Raw genomic sequence first — 21,911 nt, 5'->3', positions numbered from 1 at the left:
CGTCTTCACATATGTATGCACTCAAATCTTATTATTAGCTTTTTCTTTGTCTTGCTGCGCCCTTATACAATTGACTATAAATTTGCCTACGCAACTGTTCGCATATACTTATTCGCCTCTCCGCTTTCAATTTGCTCGATGTGCTTGTTACTTCGTGGCTTGTGCTAACCCATAGTAAACTGTAGTTACCGCTTCTGTTTGCCTTCTGATTTCAAACACCGTTGAGACTTATATTATAACAGCTATCGAGGTAAACGATTAGTGAAGCAAAGCCACTACAGACGTAATTTCATCTGATTAGCCCCAATAGCTAATCATCCCATTTTACAATAAAAGATGACCATTGAAGGATTAAATTGACCAATATAGTTTCTAAGATTTTGACTTTTATAATCTTTCGAAGCTTAATCAAAGTGCAAGTTGATTAATACTGACAAATCGAATAAAGTTCCGACCTAGACGTCGATCAAATAATATTTACTCTGTGTTGGGTTTTGGAACATAAGTTGTGTGAGTATCTGTCATTATATAAGGCTTTTTAGTGACCTACATCAACTTACTAAATGTTATGTACGCATACAGCATTCGAAGTAAACTTGTTAACAAAACATTTGACCATATTAAAGCTTGTAATGAATTGTCATCCAGGTTAGCTACGCCGGGTAGTATCCTTCAGGAATATCAGCTTTACCTACTTTATTTATTGTCACAGGTAGGTATGCTCCTAAGTGTACTTTTTCCTCTCATAAGGACATGTGTTAATCATTCCAAGACATTTTAGTGAGGTACAATGAATTAGCATGGGAATGCGTTATAAAATAGCTAAGGACTATCACCTTAAGAATGACATTAACATTTGGACTTATTTACTGTTGATCTCAGTATGAATTTCCTGGTCGGCGTCTCCCACTTTGTTTAGAGATTCCATGTACTTATGTATATTGTTGCCATGGTCGTTAGTAGGGGCGTCGGCTATATGGATCTTGAAGTATCTAGGCCTTCACCATGAGGTTTTATAACACTTCTAATTAAAAACCTTTCAACTTCCAAAACATAGTTTTGTAGTTTTTTCAGGTTGGCACTGTTCTTTTTAATAGGGTGAGGTTGGTAACCCGATACACAACGTGCCTCCTTTACCCGGACTTTTGACCTTCAGTAGTCCTAGAAGGGCTACAGGCACGGGCACTATTTACTTGTAAAAAAACTAAACACCATAAAAGAGGGATTTGATGAATATCTTTCTGTTTGTATGATTGGATAAATATAATGAGTAATACACATTGGGTCCAAGTTTCGGTAGCAAGATTTATCTGCTATCTCTGTCTCTGAAACATTCGGTTAAGCAGTATCAGAAATTCTTTCTAGTTATCCCTTCTATAGTGTTATACTTCAATCTCCAGAAGAGCATGATAACAGTTTTATTACTTGAGCACTTTATCTACGATTTTTTTCTCTTTAGTATCATTTCCTGTTCATTGGGATATATCTTAAATTTTCATCGTATTATGCTAATTCGGAAACCAAATGGCACTATTTCTTTTTATTTTCCTCATGTGTCAATGACTTATATTCCTAGTCATAGCGAAACTGTTCATCATAAAGTTGACCATGTGACTGTCGTTGACTATGGTCTGTTAGTACAGTTTGAACTCCCAGACTATATATTATGATATTTAGGACTTATACAATAAGTGTAGCACACAGCTGACTACTACCGATTATTATTTTTTGACTAAATTGTACTTTTATTTTACTATCATTATCTTTATTCAATATTATATTTTTGGTACAATATAGAATTCTCAGTATTTCAACAAGTTTCCGTTTCTTACTTCTTGATCGGTCCTGACGACAAATATTAAGTGATCGCTAGTTTGAAGTTAGTAGTCCAATAAATCGACATCTGAATAATGTACATTCTTTTCGCTGCATATTGCCAGCAACCACGAGATCTCTGATTTAGACCTTTGTAACTTGTACAACGAAAATTTGTACACTTTTCAGAAATACACCTTAATATTATTTATTTATTTAGACACATAAATATTGGTACAAAGGAGCACCAGATATATATGCACCACACAAATCTCATTTGATTTGTGTGATGGCTGTGATACTGGTCGGGTGCCTAAACCGAAACAGGTAGTTTTCTTAGGGGGCCACACCCGGAGCCTTTGATTTAAGGGTCTGATCCACAAGGCAGTGGAGCACCTAAGGAGATGCAGTACCATGATAGCCAGTCACCAACGATTGATTCATACGCCATTTGTTCCCTCAGGATACTGGAGCCAGCCCGTGTGCAACATTGGTTTGAAATGAGGGTTTTCCAACTCTCCTAGGTGGACGCGTCGTGTCCACCAACCCGGTCAAAGCGCCGGACATTCGCTTTCCGTCCTCTGAATTTCGTAAACAACAGTAGTGCCACGAAAAGGCAGTGAGTAGGACTTCCCTAGGAGAATCTGTATACGCATGGTCATGTGAGAGCATTTCGAGAAAGAGAGCGAACTCTCTCCACTCTCGGCCGTACCAGGGTATTTGGGGGCTATTTAAACACATAAATATAGGTTATGCAATATTGTATTAAAGCAAACAAGGAAAGAGATAACTTATTGAACTTTCTAGATGGTAGGAACAGCAGGTAGCCCAGTTATTCAAACAGGCTGCCTGTCCTGGGTTCGAATTTCGCGAGGCGGGATCGTGGATGCGCACTACTGAGGGGTCCTACAATAGAACGAAACGGTCGTCTAGTGCTTCCAGGTTTTCCATGGTGGTCTAGCTTCAATTGACTCATCATTTCAACTATGAAAATCTAGATTACCAACTGAGTATATTATATGTCATGTGAATGACAAACGGATCTATGTGATTGTCTAGATCTAACCATATGATGTCATCGTATGACTATCTTTTAATAGCTATGAGTTGAATAACCAAATCACTGAACCCCAAAAGTATAGTGTAGTTTCAAGTTAAATATGATATCTCATTTATATTGTTTGATCTCATACGGGCTAAGTCAAAAACTTTTTTTTTACATTGAACAGATAGTAAGCATTGTTTTGCTTAGACCCAATAGCTGTTACGTACTAGAAATCTCTTCAAATCCTAAGAAATCAATGCTTCAAATATTAGAAGTTGTGTTGCTTACTTCATTGATCAGATAATTTTGATCTCAAGCGTTGGGTAAATGATTCAAGTCTTGTTGATCAGGGTTTACTCTTGAGAACTCATGAATGAGTTCGTCATAGATATCCTAGAGATGACTAATGTTGTCGATGACAACTATCTCATTCCCATCATGGATGAACTGTACCAATTAAGACTTCTTAATAAAACAATAATCGCCGTGATTAAAGTTAGAAATATTTATCCTCTAGTTCTTACTTATTGATATGAAGATAATATATTCTCCTCGTGAACACTATGGGTTTAAGCAAAGATGGATAGTAGCTAGCAGTGAAATTCAGGACATGCGTTTCGTCCTATTTGGGACTCGTCAGCTGGATGTACCTGCATCTCAGAGTTGATATTCACTCAGGGACTCGAACCAAGTACCGTTCGCCTCAAACGCCACCGCGTTATCCCCTCGGCCACTGAGTCCTGATAGCCACTTGTGCATTAGGATAAATTTTAAATTCACTTGGTATTGTTTGTTTGAATATTCCCATTGATGAAATGCAGGTGCATCCAGCTGACGAGTTCCAAATAGGACGAAACGCACGTCAAACTGGATTCCACTGCTAGCCACTATCCATCTTTGCCTATAAAACTTGTGAATTAAGGCTATATCGAGGCAATAGGCACAGTATGCACATATGCCAATAAGAGACTGACCAGTTGCAGACCTAAACATCAATGGGTAGATTCAAACAAACAATACTAAGTGAACTATAGGTTTAGTTCTGATAGTGCCTTAGATACTTACTATTGAGAACCTCCAAACAAAAACATAATGAATATCCAGTAATTTTCGATTCTCAGTAGTTCCCTCCAAAAGATGTCAACCATTGATGTGTTGCATTCAAATGTAATTCTCATAAAAATGTCACAAATTAAGGAAAAACATCATTGTTTCACTTACGTTTATTAAATAAGTTGGTTTAATAAAAAAGCAGTATAATATAGTATCTGTAAGCTCCCCCCCCCAGTTTAAAAATATATGAATCTTTGTGCAGTTAGTCAGTAACGTCTTTCCGATTCTGTTTATAGAACTAATAATATCTCCCAAGAGTGAAGTGGTTCCCATGACAGAATAACGACATAGTTTTTTAAACAATTCTGTTGATGTTTCTGTTCCTCGTATATCTCCTTTAATCTTCTTACTTTTTTCATCCTTGATACTTTTTGATCCATGTATATATATATATATATATATATATATATATATATACATTCTCCTTTTTTGAGTTTGTATGAATAAATTACGTGATGATGTAACTCTGTTTCATCAGTGAGACATTCCCTCTGTAAGGCGATGTTTAAAGGTAGTCGATAGAAAACTCTAGACTAAAGTTTCGCGCTATTTGGCACCCTTCAACAAAGTTTACCTGTAATCTTGAAGGAACTAATGTTGTCTGGCGGATTAAGTGTCGTGTCACATTGCTTCACAGTCAAAAACGTTATCACTGGGCTATGCAACCATTATCTTATATTTCAACATAATGCATGTGATGGCAAGTCGCTTAAACTAGTGACCACATTGCGATTCAATCAATTGAATTCAATCAGCCCTAAGAAGAACCTGAAGTATATGACATTAATCACTATCGAGTAATCAATCAACTATAAACATTCTCTCTTAAATATTTGTTAATGTGACAATAACAAATTATAAATTATTTATTTATTTATTTGAACACATAAATAACGATACAAAGGGGCACCGAACAAATATGCACCACACAAGTCACTTCATTTCCGAATGGGCTGTGATACTGCCGGGATGCCCAAACCGAAGTGAATGGTCTTCTGAGGGGACCACTCTTTGAGCCGTTGACCTACAGGTCTAATCCAAAAGGCAGTGAAGCAACGTTAAGAGACGCAGTTTCATGGTAGCCGGTCACCAAAAATACGTTCATACACCATTCCTTCCTTGAAGGTCGTGGAGCCCATGTACACCATTTGTTTGGAATCAGGGTTTTCCAACTCCCTTAGGTGGGTTCTCCGTGCCCACCAACAACACCCCCACCTCAAGAAAGTATTGAGTAGGACTTTTGTGACAATAGTTGTATACGCGTAGTCATGTGAGAGTATTCGGAGAGGAATAGCTGACTCTCCCCACTCTCAACTGTACATATACTAAACTATAAGTTGAGCTTGTCTAAATAATGATACTACTACAACTTCAATTTCAAACACTATACACTATGAATATAAGCAGATTTACTCATAGAATTCTTTATCATTTAATATATCTTTTATTATTTTAAATGATCTATATTCATACTTACATACTTCTGAACTTGTTACATAGAATTAATCTAAACTCCTAAAAGTAGTCGGGAAAGAGGTGGTACTTGTGACAAAATCACTCCTAAATATAAAAAAAAACGGTGTGGAGAAAAGTACTTGACTACGTCATTTGATGGAATATAATTATGTTTATTTATGCTCCGTATATAAGACAAAATGAGAAATGAAACCTAGTTACTAATTTGATTTTTACCGAAACATTTCCTTTTGTATTTTCTTTTAATTGATAGAGACTATTATGTTGATGTCATTGTATAAAAAAATAAAAAAAAGAAACGTATGATAAACCGTTTTGCTACCTTAAAACAACCCTTATCATCTTTTTATGTTCCTAGGATTAATGATTATTGTCTATGACGTAAATCCAATGAATTTCACATGTTTATCATATTGTTATATGTTGTAGTGCTGTGTTTCGTTAATCGTCCACCTCGATAACCGTTATGAATACAAATCTCAACGGTGTATAAAATCAGAAGGCAAAGAGAAGTGGCAGCTACAGTTTTATTAAGTAATCACGCAGGCCAGAGAAAGCTGTAAGCACATGAGTAAATATCAGCGAGCGAAGTAAACATGACATGCGTTGGAGATGGCGGGTAAGCCAACTCACTTTAATCAAGAGTTAGTCAATATTTGCCCCCAAATGCCCTGGTACGGCCGAGAGTGGGGTGAGTACTCTCTCCTTCTCCAAATACTCTCATATGGCCACGCGTATACAACCACTGCTAGGGAAGTCCTACTCACTGCTTTCTCATGGCGTCTGTTGTTTACGAAATTGAGAGGACGAAAAGCGAATGTCGGGTGCTTTAACCGGGTTTGTGGACACAGAGGGTTCACCTAGATAAGTTGGAAAACTTTGATTCCAAACCAATGGTGCACATGGGCTGGCTCCAGTATCCTGAGGGAACAAATGGCGTATGAATCAATCGTTGGTGACTGGCTACTATGGTACTGCATCTCCTTAGGTGCTCCACTGCCTTGTGGATTAGACCTTTAGGTCAACGACTCGAAGAGTGGCCCACTCAGAGGACCACCTACTTCGGTTTGGGCATCCGGGTAGTGTCAAAACCCAGACGAAAATCAAATGACTTGTGTAATGCATATTTATTTGGTGCCCCTTTGTATCAATATTTATGTGTTCTTACTTAAACAAAGCAAACATGACAGTATTTTGCAGAATACGTTGAATACATTGTGTTTTTTTACCTTCCATTCAACATATACAAACTAATAAAATTATCTACTTCAAACTATCAAACTATCGTCCATCAGCAAAGAACAAAATTATTTGTAATGAAGTTAAAATTCAAGGTTTCACAGGAGGTGATATCGAAGAACATGAACTTGCTAAGGAATGTAACAACAGTTTATTGAGAATATTGGAAAAATTGTACTCATAATAAAGAATATAAGAGGAATAAATTATTCACGCTGTTCACTTATGCTACCGAATGAACTTTAAAGTTATCAGTCGAGCGTCAATTTTAGGCCTCTTAGTTGTTATGACTGGAAATTCTAACAAGGGGAAGACTAAATGTTTTATCGAACATCACAAATGCATTCACCGTTCTTTTTGATGTAGGTTTGTTCTCTGAGCTGGATCGGCCAAACCACCTGAGCTACAAATCTTCACCATATCACCGTTCTTTATTTTGTTTATCTTGTCGCCATCTGTTATGTTAGGCGGTCGTTCGATTCCAATACTTTTTCCCAATCTTCTGTTGGGATGAAAAGTCTAAGAATGAGTAGGTAGCTCTATAGGCAATCAAACCAAGAGTTCACAAACATACATGTATACATATGCCTCTCGGATAATTGGGACAAATGTCAGACCATTAGCATTTTGGTCGTCCATCAATAACACTCACTTATCATTTTCCCTTGACCTTGCATGTGCACATAGGCATGCAGTGTTACCGAATCGAGTGAGCTTATCACTTCTCCCTCCTGGAAAGTTTATTTCCCACTTTTGGAATTCAGCTCCATGAGTTGAAATAAGGATACATTACCACTCCCTATTGAACGGTAAATGTGCTTTACCTCCTGAGATTTCCAATAGTGTTCCCGTTTTTCTAATGATTCACTAGCTAATTTCACTCTGGATATCGAAGAATATCTTTGAAATTCAATAAATCTTCACAAACCACCTATTTAAATGTATTTTTCCCTATCGTTGCTGCTACTTTGACGTAGTGATCGGGCTTGCCTATCGTAATGAACTAATCGAGCTTTAACGGCTGGAACAATCGTTCCTCAAGGTCCTACCATGCCAGACAGGTAGGTTGAAGAGCGGTAAGACTAAAAGCAGCAAACCCAAGGTCCGAAGGTGAAGTCGTACTGCTGAATGTACAGAGGTGTGACGGCAGCAAGGTGTTTCCCTCAGATAATCAGGATAACAGTGATGCTTCCTTCCCACAAGGAGGGATGGGGTTAGAAAAGCTCGACCCTAAAAATGCACACCTCGCCTTATCCCACGGATTTCCGTCTCCGGCGGTAAGGTCCTTTGAAGAACGGAGCTAAGACAAAAATTACCCATAAAAAGGTTGTGTGTGATCGACCTCAAGCAGTTGTCCCTTGGGCACTGCGGTCACGCTCCCAGGTCGTTAAGACCAACATTAAGCGAACTTCCTTTTCAGGTCCCTCAAGAAATACCCTTCCACGGTGTGGGCAGCCGGGAAGTGATATTATCCCTCATACCCGTAACTGCACACGGGACCAAGTTGGTCACATTCAAATCCTCCCTACACCTCCAGATCGTATTCATTAAATCCTCACCAGTCGCTACTATTTAATACTTGATTTTCTCTATTATAAATGTGGTTCAAACTAAACTGTACTGTTGCCTGTAAGTTTGGTTTACGAGACACAAGTATGAAATCTCTCATAGTTTGTCAGCTCATCAGTAGCAGCTCTCGGTGAGAATACAGTTGTTAGGAGTTTAATGAACAGTATTACTTTCTTTAAAAATCTCAAGGATAAGCTCAAATTTGTACCAATCTATCTTATATATATAAACTTTTAAGCATCAGAAAACGTATCGCTCAGTCTCTATATAAAAAGTTGAATCAATGATACAGAATATTAGAATATGTTAATTTATGTAACACTATAACAGTAACAGTCGTTTTGTTGTTTAACTAGTAGGTTTTTTTCTAAAAAGGATGTTAATTCGGCTAGATCCTGAACTTTGATCTTAGTTTGGTTGGTTTCATCGTCATTGTCGCCGTCCATCTCTTCTTAATGTTTTTTTTATTTTTGAAATACCGCCTATTGGTACCTAACTCTCTTTCTCTCTCTCTCGTTTTTAACCCATGTCTCCTTCATGGATGTTTCATATGCGCATACATATTTTGTATTATTTGTCTTGTAATATGTTCATATTTTATCGAGTTAAAAGTCTGTGGCAAAGTGAAATGCCGCCATGACGCCAATTTTTGTGTACTACAGAGAGAGAGAAAGAGAGAGAGAGTTTTATATCATTTATATACATAATATATCAAATTATACCATTTTGATTGTCCATTTTCATCTTTTGAATCATAATTTTGTATGTATGTATGTGTGTGTGTGTGTGTAAAACGGGTATTTGTCTCGTCTTCGGAGTTGATTTTCATCGGCACCGCTTACTACTTTTATATCTCTATATGTATGTATGTATGTATTTGTCAGTTTATTTTTTTTACATGTCTACTCTCCTCTCATCTATTGTATTGTATTGTTGTATCATTGTATCTAAGTGCATGTGTTCATGCTTAAAAATGGACAAGTGTAAGTAAGTACCATATCAACAATTTAAATAGTTCACATGGGACGTCATTTTTATACCACTAATTTATACCTTTTTATTTTCTTGTCATTGGTTGTTTGTATCTATGTATGGATGTATGTATGGATAGACAGTAAATTTCGGATAGTGCATCTAAAAATTTACAAAATTTTTTTTTATTATTATTATACTTCATTTGTCTATTCGGTTTATACTCTTTGAACCTACTGGTTGCTTTAACTTGTCTACTGCTCCTTTTTTTTTTAAAAAAAAAAGACTTTATTCGCGGTCTGATTACAAAGCCGGTTATAACTACTATGGAGTCACTCACTCACACTCACATACACACACACACACTTAGAAAGATAACTTACTGAATAAAATATATAAGATCATAATACATAGAGGACCGTATATGATTACTGTGTTCTTTTTTTTTCTCTAATCGTCATATCCTAACCCCTATTTAAAGCTCATCCGTCTCTCTCTCCCTCCCTCCTCTCTATATATATCCACTCTTTCATCACCGCCACCATTTATATTATCACTAACCTCTTTTATCCTTATAACTTATTATTAGTCGGTATATTGTGATTAAAAATTCCTCCAGGTGAAGTACAACTTGAAGATAATAAGTGTGAATGTGTACTTATGATGACTTAGTATTATTATTACCATAATCATAATCAGCTCTTATTACTGTTACCCCGGTTTTTGGCAGTAGTAATAATTATATACAAAACGAATAATACTGATATGTATATATATATGAAAATGCATTACTAGTAATATCGGTATATTTTTGTTTTTATTAACATGAATATTGAAAATTACATGCTTTGATGTTGGATCTACAATAGCCGCTTATTTCTCTCTCTCTCTCTCCCTATGTGTATGTGTGTTTATCATAATCATTTGCCTGAAAACTTAACTCTATACGATAATAAACTGTGGTACCGTTTATTATTTTTTTGATTTTTTTTTTGGGGGGGGGAGGGGGTTGGGGTTTTTTTTCAGATTGTATGTTTATGATGGAGATAAAACAAACAATTTTTTAAAGTAAAATATTTAAGTAATTCTTTATATTAATAATAATAATGATGATGATTATCATTAAAATAGTAATAGTTAGTAACAATTTAAAATAGTTTTGGTGAATAGAAAATTGTGTTTATTCTGTTTGGATCTTATTGACTGAAATGGTTGAGCCATGTGTTACGTAGGCCTGAACACCGATTACCACGACGTGAAATGTTGATTAGTTTAGGGGGATGGTTGAAAAAGAGTTAGGGGCGGCCAAACCAAAACGTGACATCAGTGATTAAAGTCACTAACTTCTAGTCTAAGCCATGTAGATAGATGCAGACTACTTGGTTGAGGTCCGTGTGACTATGGTTGGAGACTGTGGGTGACATGACTCAGAATCTATTAAAATGGCGTAGGTGTATACACTCTTTATCTTCCTTTAAACCTTGAGATTTAAATTGCTTCATATCTGTCTTCTTCCCTATACTATATCCTTATATACAATCTTTCTTTTACATATTACCACCATTAAATTAACTACTTCAGTGAATTTAGTGTTCATCGTGTTGTGCTAATGAGGTGTGGCGACTTGGACCGATGCATAAATGTGTGCTTGGTCCTACGTTGCAGCTGACTGACTGACTGTTTGGATCATGATTTAAATGGTTAACCGCAAAAATAAATTGATTCTGAACTATTTCATGGTTATACCTTGGTCAATACATGTTATTATTATCATCAAAGTTCTGATTTAAACTGATAAATTATTAAAAATTATAAACTGACTACGAAAATAAGAGGTTGGTTCATGTACTTTACGATGGAAGTCTTAGATTCTTTGGGGGGTCTGTTCAATACTAAGTGACTCTCATAATTTTTTTTCGGCTAATTTTTTTTAGAATGAGGATTTGTGGACATTGTAGTAATTTAATGGTTGAATTCGTGAGTCGATTAAAGCTAGATCTTCATTGAGAACCTGGAAGCACTGGACGGCTTCTCTGTCTTAGTATAGGACTCCTCAGCAACGCACATCCACAATCACACATGCGGGACACAAACTTATAACCTTCGGTCTTGCACGCGAACACTTAGCGTGTAGACCACTGGTTGAAATTAGACATTGACACTGTTGGATGCTTGCTTAATGGTCTAGAGTTGAAGCGCTCTCACTCGAAACCGAAGGTCTTGGGTTCGTGTCCCTCATGTGAGATCGTGGATGCGCACAACTGAGCAGTCCTACAATAGGACGGAACAGTCTTCCAGTGCTTCCAGGTTTTCAATGGTGATCTAGCTTCAATGGACTCATGAATTCAACTATTACAATTAGTACAATCTCCCCAAATCCCTCATTCTGATAATCAAGGAATAGTAAAACGCATAACAGTAGCTAATAAGTTCACTTGAATCTTACAATAAGGAGAATAAAAAAACACAATACAGCTATCTACTAATTATACAATAAAAATGTAAATAATAATAATCTTTAAAAAATAGTCCGAATGTTCTAACTTCCCCAGTACTCGTCCTTTTGTAACACTAATCACTAGGATAAGATGGTGGTTGGAGTTAGACAACCACCAACATAGTGTACGCAATGTCGAGTCTTATAGACTGGTGTCCACATTTCAACTTGGTCGATAGGATACCATCTCCACTAGGAAGTATCTGACATACATGATATTGATCACCACTCAGTGATCAATCTATTGTAAACTAATCACTAGGATACTATAAATATATTCACTTACTATTGTTTGAGTCTTCCCATTGGTGTTTAGAACTGCAACTGGTCAGTCTCTTATTGGTCATATGTGCCTACTGTGTGTATTGCCTCGATATAGCCTTAATTCACAAGCTTTATAAGCAAAGTTGGATAGTGGCTAGCAGTAGAATCCAGTTGGACACGTGTTTCGTCCTATTTGGGACTCGTCAGCTGGATGTGTACCTGCATCTCAGACTTGTTGATGTTCACTCTGGGGACTCGAACCCAGTACCTTTCGCTTCAAACACCATTGCGTTATCCACTCAGCTACTGAGTCCTGATAGCCACTTGCTTGTGCATTGGGGTAAAGTTTAAATTCACTTAGTATTGTTTGTTTGAATCTTCTCATTGATGTAGATAACTCGGCACTGGGTTCGAGTTCCAGAGTGAACATTAACAACTCTGAGATGCAGGTACACATCCAGCTAACGAGTCCCAAATAAGACGAAACGCGCGTCAAACTGGATTCCATTGCTAGCCACTATCCATCTTTGCTTATTATAAATAAATATACTTCTATTATTATTATAATCTATTTACCTAATACTCAGTTTATTTTGAAACAATCAAGTCATTGATGTGTGTGTGTGTGTGTATTGGTTGACCTAAGTTTTAAAAAATCAATAAATCCCCTTTGACCTTTTTTTTGTTTTTCTATGAAACCCTTTTTTTTTTAAAAAAAAAAATAAACTAAATTTTTGATATTTTTCTTTGTTATGATTATTTAATTTGTTCAATGTGTTCAATCAACCTATTTACTGTTTGTTTGTTTGTTTTTAAAAAAAAGTTTAAACAAAGCGTTTTTTTTCCCCCTTTAGACTCTTTGTGTTTTAGTTTTAAAGTAAACATGAAATTTTACTTATTCTCTTTCTTTCTTTCGTTCTTCACTTTTGGTTTTTGTCAGTGTATATATATATATATTATGCTTATATGAAGTGTCATATTTCATTTAACCTTGACCTGTTTGATCTTTAATGATGTCTATTTTTATTGTAGTTATAATTTCTCTTTATTATCTCTAATATGTACATATATCTACCTAGTTTTGATCATGATAATAGTCTGAAATGATTGTGTCACACAAATCTCATTTGATTTATGTTTGAGGGCTATGATGCTGCTCGGATGCCCAAACTGAAACAGGTGATTTTCTTAGGGAACTACACCTGGAGCCTTTGACCTAAAGATCTGATCTATAAGACAATGAAGCATCGTGAGGAGATGCAGTCCCGTGGTAGCTAGTGACCGACGATTGGTTCATAAGCCATTTGTTCCCTCAGGATACTAGAGTCCATGTGCACCATTGGTTTATAATCAGGGTTTTCCAACTCCCCTAGGTGGACTCACCGTGTCCACGAACCCGGTTAAAGCGCCGGACATTCGCTTTTCGTCCTCTCAATTTCGTAAACAACAGTAATGCCATGAGAAGGCAGTGAGTAGGACTCGTGTGGCAGAGATTATATGCACATGTCCATGTGAAAGCGTTTCGAGAGGGAGAGCGTACTCTCCTCACTCTCGGCCGTAACAGGGCATGTGGGGGCATAATGTGATATAGTATCTATTTATTTTATTCATTATAGAACAATGAATAGAGGTAACAGATAAATGACAACATCTATTGGACAATACATTAAAATTACTAAAATCTCCATAAAAAACCCCTTCTGATAACAATCATATGCTCACTATTGACTGGCTCCCAGAGATATTTTTCTGGAGTCCTAGTGAGAAGCAGTAACCAGTGAAGTTCAACCGGATCTGTTGTGAGATAATAACTCACTGAAGACAATGGTGAATGGTTGCTCAATTACGTGGATTGGTTGAAGTCAGACATTAACACCGTTGTGTGTCGGCTTGCTCAGTGGTCTAGAGGTTAAGCTCTCGCACGCGAGATTGATAGGTCCTGGGTTGGGATCTCGCGAGGTGGGATCGTGGGTGCGCACTGCCGAGGAGTCCTACAATAGAACGAAATGGGCGTCCAATGATTCCAGGTTTTCCATGGTGGTCTAGCTTAAATTGGTTCATGATTTCAACTATTAAATACATTAAAAGGATTGAGAACATATTTGTACACTTTACCTATTACCTCTAACATCATTATCAATACAAAAATTATTTTTAATACAGACAAACATCACTTTAAGAAATAATATATCAGCTAAAACAGCATTGATCAACTTTTTCATCCTAGTTTGGAATTCATCACAATTAAATATTATAATCTTCAGATCATATAAAGAAACTGATATTTTTAAAATACTAAGTCAAACTCAACTACTGATCCATATTTCCAACATTAACATGAATTGGGAATATATCACAACAATCAGTTATATCTCAGGTGCTATTGATAGGTGATAACGGATTCAAACTCGACTTAGTCAATATTCAGTATCCATAACTTCTTATTAAAACTTTGAGAATCGATGGGTGAGACTACAATTTATGGATTCCCCCAAATGCCCTGGTACGTTTGAAAGTGGGGAGAATCCGTTTTACCTCTCCAAATGCTCTCACATGGCCAGGCGTATATAGCCTCTGTCAGGGAAGTCCTACTCACTGCCTTCTCGTGGCATTACTGTTGTTTACGAAATTGAGAGGACGAAAAGCAAATGTCCGGCGCTTTAACCGGGTTAATGGACACGGAAAGTCTACCTAGGGGAGTTGGAAATCCCTCATTTCAAACCAATGATGCACATCGGCTCCAGTATCCTGAGGGAACAAATGGTGTATGAATCAATCGTTGGTGACCGGCTACCATGGGACTATATCTCCTTACATTGCTCCACTGCCTTGTGGATCAGATCTTTAGGTCAAAGGCTCGGGGTATGGTCCCCTAACAAAACCAATTATTTCGGTTTGGGTACCTGGGTAGTATCACAGCCCTGACACAAATCAAATGAGATTTGTGAGGCGCATATATAACTGGTGCTCCTTTCTACCAATATTTATATGTTTAAATAATAATAATAATTTGAGCGACTCTAAAAATACCTTGAGAATGTCCACCTATATACTACTGCTAAATGAGGGTTATAAACCAGTGTGAGGAATTAGGATTAATATTTACAGTTGATAGTTATGGTTGGGAATTAGATACAGGGCTATCATCACGAACTGACATCAGTTATAATGCCAAAACTCTATTTACCCAAATGAATGAATTGATTTCATGCCAAAACTCAAAACCTGTTATCGTAGATCTAATTGGTTCGTCCATAAATTGATCTTCAAATGAAACTAATCTACATAATCCCCCCCCCATATCGTAGTCACTATGATTATGTGTATGTATCCAGATTTGTTTACTTATGAGGCTTAATTAGTTTCAGATAAAGTTAAACACCACCAGTAAAACACAATCAATGTGACCTTTTTTATTATTTATGGTTTGTTGTTTGTTTGTTTTTTCTTCGCTTCAAGTTGTCTTGTTTTGATGATTGATTAATTATCACATTAAAATTTATTTCATACAATTAGTCGACATATAGCTTTAAAAGAAATGGGTTTCACTGATTCCTAATACTGACAATTTGTATCTCCTCATTCGTGTTACTATTTGATTAATCTTCTCGATCTCCCACATTGTTCGAACGTTCTATGTACCTATAAAAATTGTTACTCTGGTTGTTAGAAAGGGTATCGGCCTCGTGACTTCCGAAGATGCATACTGCTGAGAAGTCTCACAATAGGACAAAACAGCCGTCTAGTGCTTCCAGGTTTTCCATCATGGTCTATATCTTCAATTGACTTATAATGATTTCAACTACATAGAATCTTTTTAGTCATTTAATTTTTTTTTTTAATTTTTTCTTTCTTATATTCATAGATTCCTCGAGATTTACAACCAAAAGAACTTAAACCTACTATGGAATTTGTTCATCATGTATCAATGACATTATTCTCATTGAATAACAACAACAATAATAATAATAATCATAACAATAGTACCAATACTGAATATGAAAGTCAATAGAAAGTGGGATTTCCTTAACACAAGACAAACAAAGGAACAAACAATTTCATGGAATGATATATACTACTATGATTAACTGGTCATTTCAGTAGTACATGATTCCTTGTGTTTGTTTTTTTTGTAAGCCAAAAAATCATTTATTTTTCATGTTTTTTTTTATTGTTGTTGCTTTGATATTCTCATTCAACATCATCACCATCATCATCATCTACCTCATACTACTTAATTGATGTTTTTTTTATATATTTTACCCATAAACTGATACTATATATCTATATCTATATGGTGTTACTCATTTCATTCCTTCTACTGTTATATATATATATATATATATATCTATATATATATATACCAGTGTATTGTATCTAGATAGGTATTAACAAAATGATAAGACTTTATTATTATTCAATTAGACCCCCCTACACATATGATCTACCTCAATATTATTCATGAAACATTATTGTCATAAGAATTGTTCATATCTATCTATCTATCTATATACATACAGTTTCCTTGATACCTTATTTCATCTAATGGTTGTTTCCTAGTCTTCATGACCTTATTCCAATGGTTCTTTTATTCTATCGATCTTCTTTTCTTTTTTTTTTCTCCCCTCTTCAATTCTGAATATCATCAATTCTATCTGTTCTTCTTAGAGTTATATTTCAATGATTTACTTTGTTTTGTCTAACGATTGTTCTTAGTCTTCATGATCTTATTCTACGTGTTCCCTCATAGTATCGATCTTCTTTTCTTTTTTTTTCCCTCTTCAATTCCGAATATCATCAATTCTATCTGTTCTTCTTAGAGTGATATTTCAATGATTTACTTTTTGTGTTTTGCCTCTCTAATGACTGTCCCCTAGTCTTCATGACCCTATTCTAATTGTTCCCTCATCGTATCGATCTTCTCTTTCTTCTTCCTTGTTATTGTTGCTGTCATTTTTCTCTTCAATCCTGAATATCATCAATCCTATCTATTCTTCTTAGAGATTTATTTCAATGGTTTATTGTTTTTGTTTCGTCACTCTAATAACTGTTCCCTAATCTTCATGACCTTGTTCTAATTGTTTCGTCATCGTATCAATCTTCTCTTCTATTTTCTTCCCTCTTCAATTCTGAATATCATCCATCTTATCTATTCTTCTTAGAGATTGATTTTAATGATTTACTTCGTTTTGTTTTGTTTTATCTCTTACCATACAAATTATTATCTTCGATAACATTCTTTTCCCTTCTCTTCTCTTCTATGTTTACTTATTACTACTACTTATTAATCTACTTACAAAATATTCTATGTGTATATATATGAATGTAGATGTTTATTAAGTGTTTACAAGATCGATATGTTTTCTTTTTTTTTGTTTTTTTAAATGGTTTTCATTTTTGTGTTTTTCGTTTTTTTAGTCACTATCCATCATCATCCTCCTTCTCATTATTATTATTGCTTTATTCTAATCAGTCTCTAAGGATAATACTGCTGCTGCTACTACTACTACTACTACTCTTGAAGTCACTATCATCTCATTGTGAATAGTATGATTCTTTCCTTTTGAATCTTTACAATGCTACTCATCTTTATTAGTTATATACATATTTCATTGTTCTCTTGCTCTCTCTCTCCCTCTATCTGTCTCTCTTTGTAGTTTATACACCTACATGTATTAAGCCATAATTCAAGAAGAAGAAGAAGAAGAAAGTGGTTGTATACTTCTTTATTGTTCATCATTAATCTCTATACTCTTTCTATTTCGAAATGAACTTAATCTATCTATCTTTGTTATCTCATTAAAGACATATATGTGTATACATGTGTCCTCTCATTTACAAAGCTTGAATAAACCATTATGTATTCTTGTGTGTGTGTGTGTGTGTAGAATAACCCTTATACTCTTTCCTTTTCTCATCATCTTACTTAAGTCTCTTCATTTGTTTAATATCTAAGAGTAAATTGATCGGTTCCACTATTTTTTTTTCTTTTTTTTTTGGAAATACATTTATTATATTCATCTTTCGACGGTCCAGTAATATATATGTGCATTATCAATATACACAGGATATACTACTGGAACTCATCTGTACACACACACACACAAATATATATATATTAATATAGTTGTGTTCTTGGGATGGTGAAGAAGATTTGTAGCTCAAGTAGGTGATTTTGATGTAGGTTTGTTCTCTGAGCTGAATGGGTTTGATCGTGGAGCTTTCATCGTCCTTCTGAACGACATCATCATCAGCACAAACTTCGAGTAGAAGTGAAGTGTGTACAGGACAAGCTGTGAATCACATGTGAAGAAATTCAAACACTTCGCTTCTACCCGAAGTTTGTGCTGATGATGATGTCGTTCAGAAGGACGATGAAAGCTCCACGATCAAACCCATCCAGCTCAGAGAACAAACCTACATCAATAATAGTTGTGTTCTCTTATAATTAAATTTTAAAACATGTTTCCATGTTGCTGTTCTTATTGTTGTTGTTTTAATGATTTAAACTGATGAGGTTTACCTTTTCAAACAAAAATATGTTAAAACACATATTAGGTTAAATAATGTCATTAACGAAAGGAATTCTCATATTAGGGTTCATGCTTATGTTTTATTCAATCATAAGTAGTATCTGTAACTACAGTCATAATGTACTTGTGAATCAAATAAAAGCTTATGATAAAAAGGAGTATATATAATAGTCTATGAATATTATCAGAAGGGGGTTTCGTGGAGATTTTTAGTAATTTTATAGTTGAAATCATGAGTCAATTGAAGCTAGACCACCATGGAAAACCTGGAAGCATTGGACGGCCGTTTCGACCTATTATGGGACTCCTTAGCAGTGCGCACCCACGACCCCGCCTCGCGAGATATGAACCCAGAACCTATCAGTCTCGCGCCAGAGCACTTGACCGATAGACCACTGAGCCGGCTGGCATCCAACGGTGTTAATGTCTAACTTCAACCAATCCACGAAATTAAACAACCGTTCACCATTGTCTTTAGTGAGTTACTATCTCACAACAGACCTGGTTGAACTCCACTGGTCACTTCTTCTTACTAGAACTCCAGGAAATACCTCTTGAAGCCAGTCACTAGTGAGCATATGATTATGATCAGAAGGGGGTTTTGTGGAGATTTTTAGTAATTTTACAGTTGAAATTATGAGTCCATTGAAGTTAGACTACCATGGAGAACCCGGAAGCACTGAAATACCGTTTCGTCCTATTTTGGGACACCTCAGCAACGCGTATCCATGACCCCTCACAGCGAGATTCGAACCCGACCATCCATTGCTTCCAGGTTTCCTATAATGGTCTAGCTTCAATTGACTCATGATTTCAACTAACAAAAGTCTATGAATAGTTCCTAACAATTATTGTTCATTTATTATTCATTAGAATATAACAGCTCGTACTCAAGTTTTCTTTCTGAAAATTCATATGGTTCCAGATATCATATTGAATAGTTTTCATATCGCATCATAACTGAATGGTTCATTCAAAAGGTTGTTACCGAGGTTGTTTTCTATGATTTTATCAGATAAGATCTTCGTATGTTAAAATCAATGAATAAGATACTAATCAATAAATGTATGTAATGATATGACATCTCTGAGGGATAGTTACTTATAACCCTTTGAATAATTAAAAATCAAAGGTAAGACCATTAAGCCAGATGAATAATTCTCCATTTAGTAAAATAATATGGTTATAGATAGAATATGAACACTAAATAAACATAATAATATATTATAGGCAATTGGAGGAAATTAGATTGTAGGTCACTCATTCTCCAATCAATTAAGATCTGTATGTTAGACCTAGTCTTAAGGCATCATATCAGAAGGCATGCAGTTACATGTATGCTAAGATATGTCAATTGAGATTACGGAAGATTTCACATCACACTTATAATAGAGTTGTAAGTCAAGATTAAACTTAGTGTATGTTATAAAAAATCTAACTTTCGTGAGAGTTTACTTACTTACATCTGTTACCCCTCGTGGAGGAGCATAGGCCGCTCACCATCATTCTCCATTCAACTTTGTCCTAGGCAATCCTTCCCAGTTGTTATTCATCCTTTTCATATATGCTTCTATTTCCCGGCGTAATGTGTTAAACTAAGAGTTTATTGTGACCTGAATAGCTAATTACTTAAATGCTTCAGAGAAATCTACTGAGTAATATATATGGTTTTAAAAACACTTTTATTGTATTGCCATTTATCGAGATTTACTTCTAAAACTGGACGGAATTATCGTATTTCAATTCAAGCAAAAGACACTATATAAATACATTAAATGTTTATAAGCAAAGATAGATAGTGATTAGCAGTGGAATCGAGTTTGATGCGCGTTTCGTTCTATTTGGAACTCATCAGCCGGATGTACCTGCATCTCAGATTTGTTGATATTCACTCTGGGACTCGAACCCAGTACCTTTCGCTTCAAACATCATTGCATTATCCACTCACCTACTGACCAGTTGCAGTCCTAACTATCGATGAGAAGATTCAAACAAACAATACTTAGTGAATTTAAATGTTTATAGTTACAGATCAAATATTTCCCTATGAAAATTATTGACAATAATTAAATATCTCTCTTATGTGGGTAGTATCTAAATCACTTTGATAATATTCGAATATGATAATGTTTTATATGATTTCCATGATCTTTTAACAATCTGTTATAGTGAATAAGAACACAAGTGGGGGATAATCGAATGCATTTAGGTACGAAATTTCAGAATATTTCACCAAAATCTGACAACCATACATTAAACAGCTAATATGCAAACTATCAATCAATTATTTCAATCTTGTCCGTTCCTTCTGCAAATATCAGTCCATCGTCTCTGATTGTTATTTTTCTTGCATTTTCATACCAATTCCATCTCGTTCCCGTTCTCTCCTTATCGATCTTCTACTGAAATACATTCAACGTCTGACCATCATTATATACTATTTATGTGGATATAAGTAACCCACACCACAATGTTACTTTCTTTCTTACTCAAAACACTAGTAGATCCCATAAATACTGTATATGTAATGATAAATAAAGAAGGAAGAAGAAAGTATATTGATTCTTTAAGTGATTGTCTAATTATATATTTCATCACTCTATTTAACTTAAAAAAAGTTGAAGTTACAATTTCATTTACAACCCATGTAGTTGTGTTGTAGTGTGGTCTACTTATATCCATATAAGTAGTATATGGACAGGGCCAGACATAGAATGTATTTTGGTAGAAGACCGATAAAGAAAGAACTGAAATGAAGCGCAATCGGTAGGAAAATGTATGAACAATGAAATTAGAGAAGATGGATTGATATTTACAGAAGGAACAGTGAAGATTGAAGACAATTGATTGTTATTTCGCAAATTAACTGTTTACTGTATTTTCATAGTTGAAAGCGTGGGTCAATTAAAGCTAGACCACCAGGGAAAACCTGGAAGTACTGGACGGCCTTTTCGTCCGATTATGGGAATCCTCAGCAGTGCGCATTCACGATCCCGCACTCGCGAGATTCGAACCCAGGACCTACCAGTCTCGAGCCAGAGCCCTTAACCCATAGACCAATGAGATGGCCGGCATCCAACGGTGTTAATGTCTAACTTCAACCAATCCACGAAGTTGAGCAACCGTTTACCAATTGTCTTCAGTGAGTTGATATCTCACGACAGATGTGGTTGAACTCCACTGGTTATCAGAATTTAATATCGTCTAAATACATTCGATTGTCCCCAACCAGTGTTCTGTTCACCACAGTGTGTGTTTGTGTTCGTCGTCTTTTCACTACATTTTATTTCATTGTGAAAAAAACCCCATCGACTTCATGTAAATTCCTACTGACTTACTAAATAACGAATAAGTTTTTCTTTGAAACCTGTAAATCTCTTCTTTTTTA

General features: G+C 35.6%; 1 protein-coding gene across 1 annotated transcript; it reads right to left on the bottom strand.

The window, feature by feature from the left end:
- Positions 1-20,953: 20,953 nt before the first annotated feature.
- Positions 20,954-21,205, bottom strand: Smp_201380 (uncharacterized protein; the record flags this gene model as incomplete). Its single annotated transcript, XM_018795351.1, has 1 exon — positions 20,954-21,205. One exon carries the CDS (start codon positions 21,203-21,205, stop codon positions 20,954-20,956), a length of 252 nt encoding a protein of 83 aa, XP_018649673.1.
- Between the last annotated feature and the right edge of the window lie 706 nt (positions 21,206-21,911).

Source organism: Schistosoma mansoni, chromosome 2 (genome assembly GCF_000237925.1).
Source record: "Schistosoma mansoni strain Puerto Rico chromosome 2, complete genome".
NCBI lineage: Eukaryota > Metazoa > Platyhelminthes > Trematoda > Strigeidida > Schistosomatidae > Schistosoma > Schistosoma mansoni.
The sequence above is the reverse complement of the archived record's forward strand: the minus strand, read 5'-3'. Positions and strand labels throughout refer to the sequence as shown.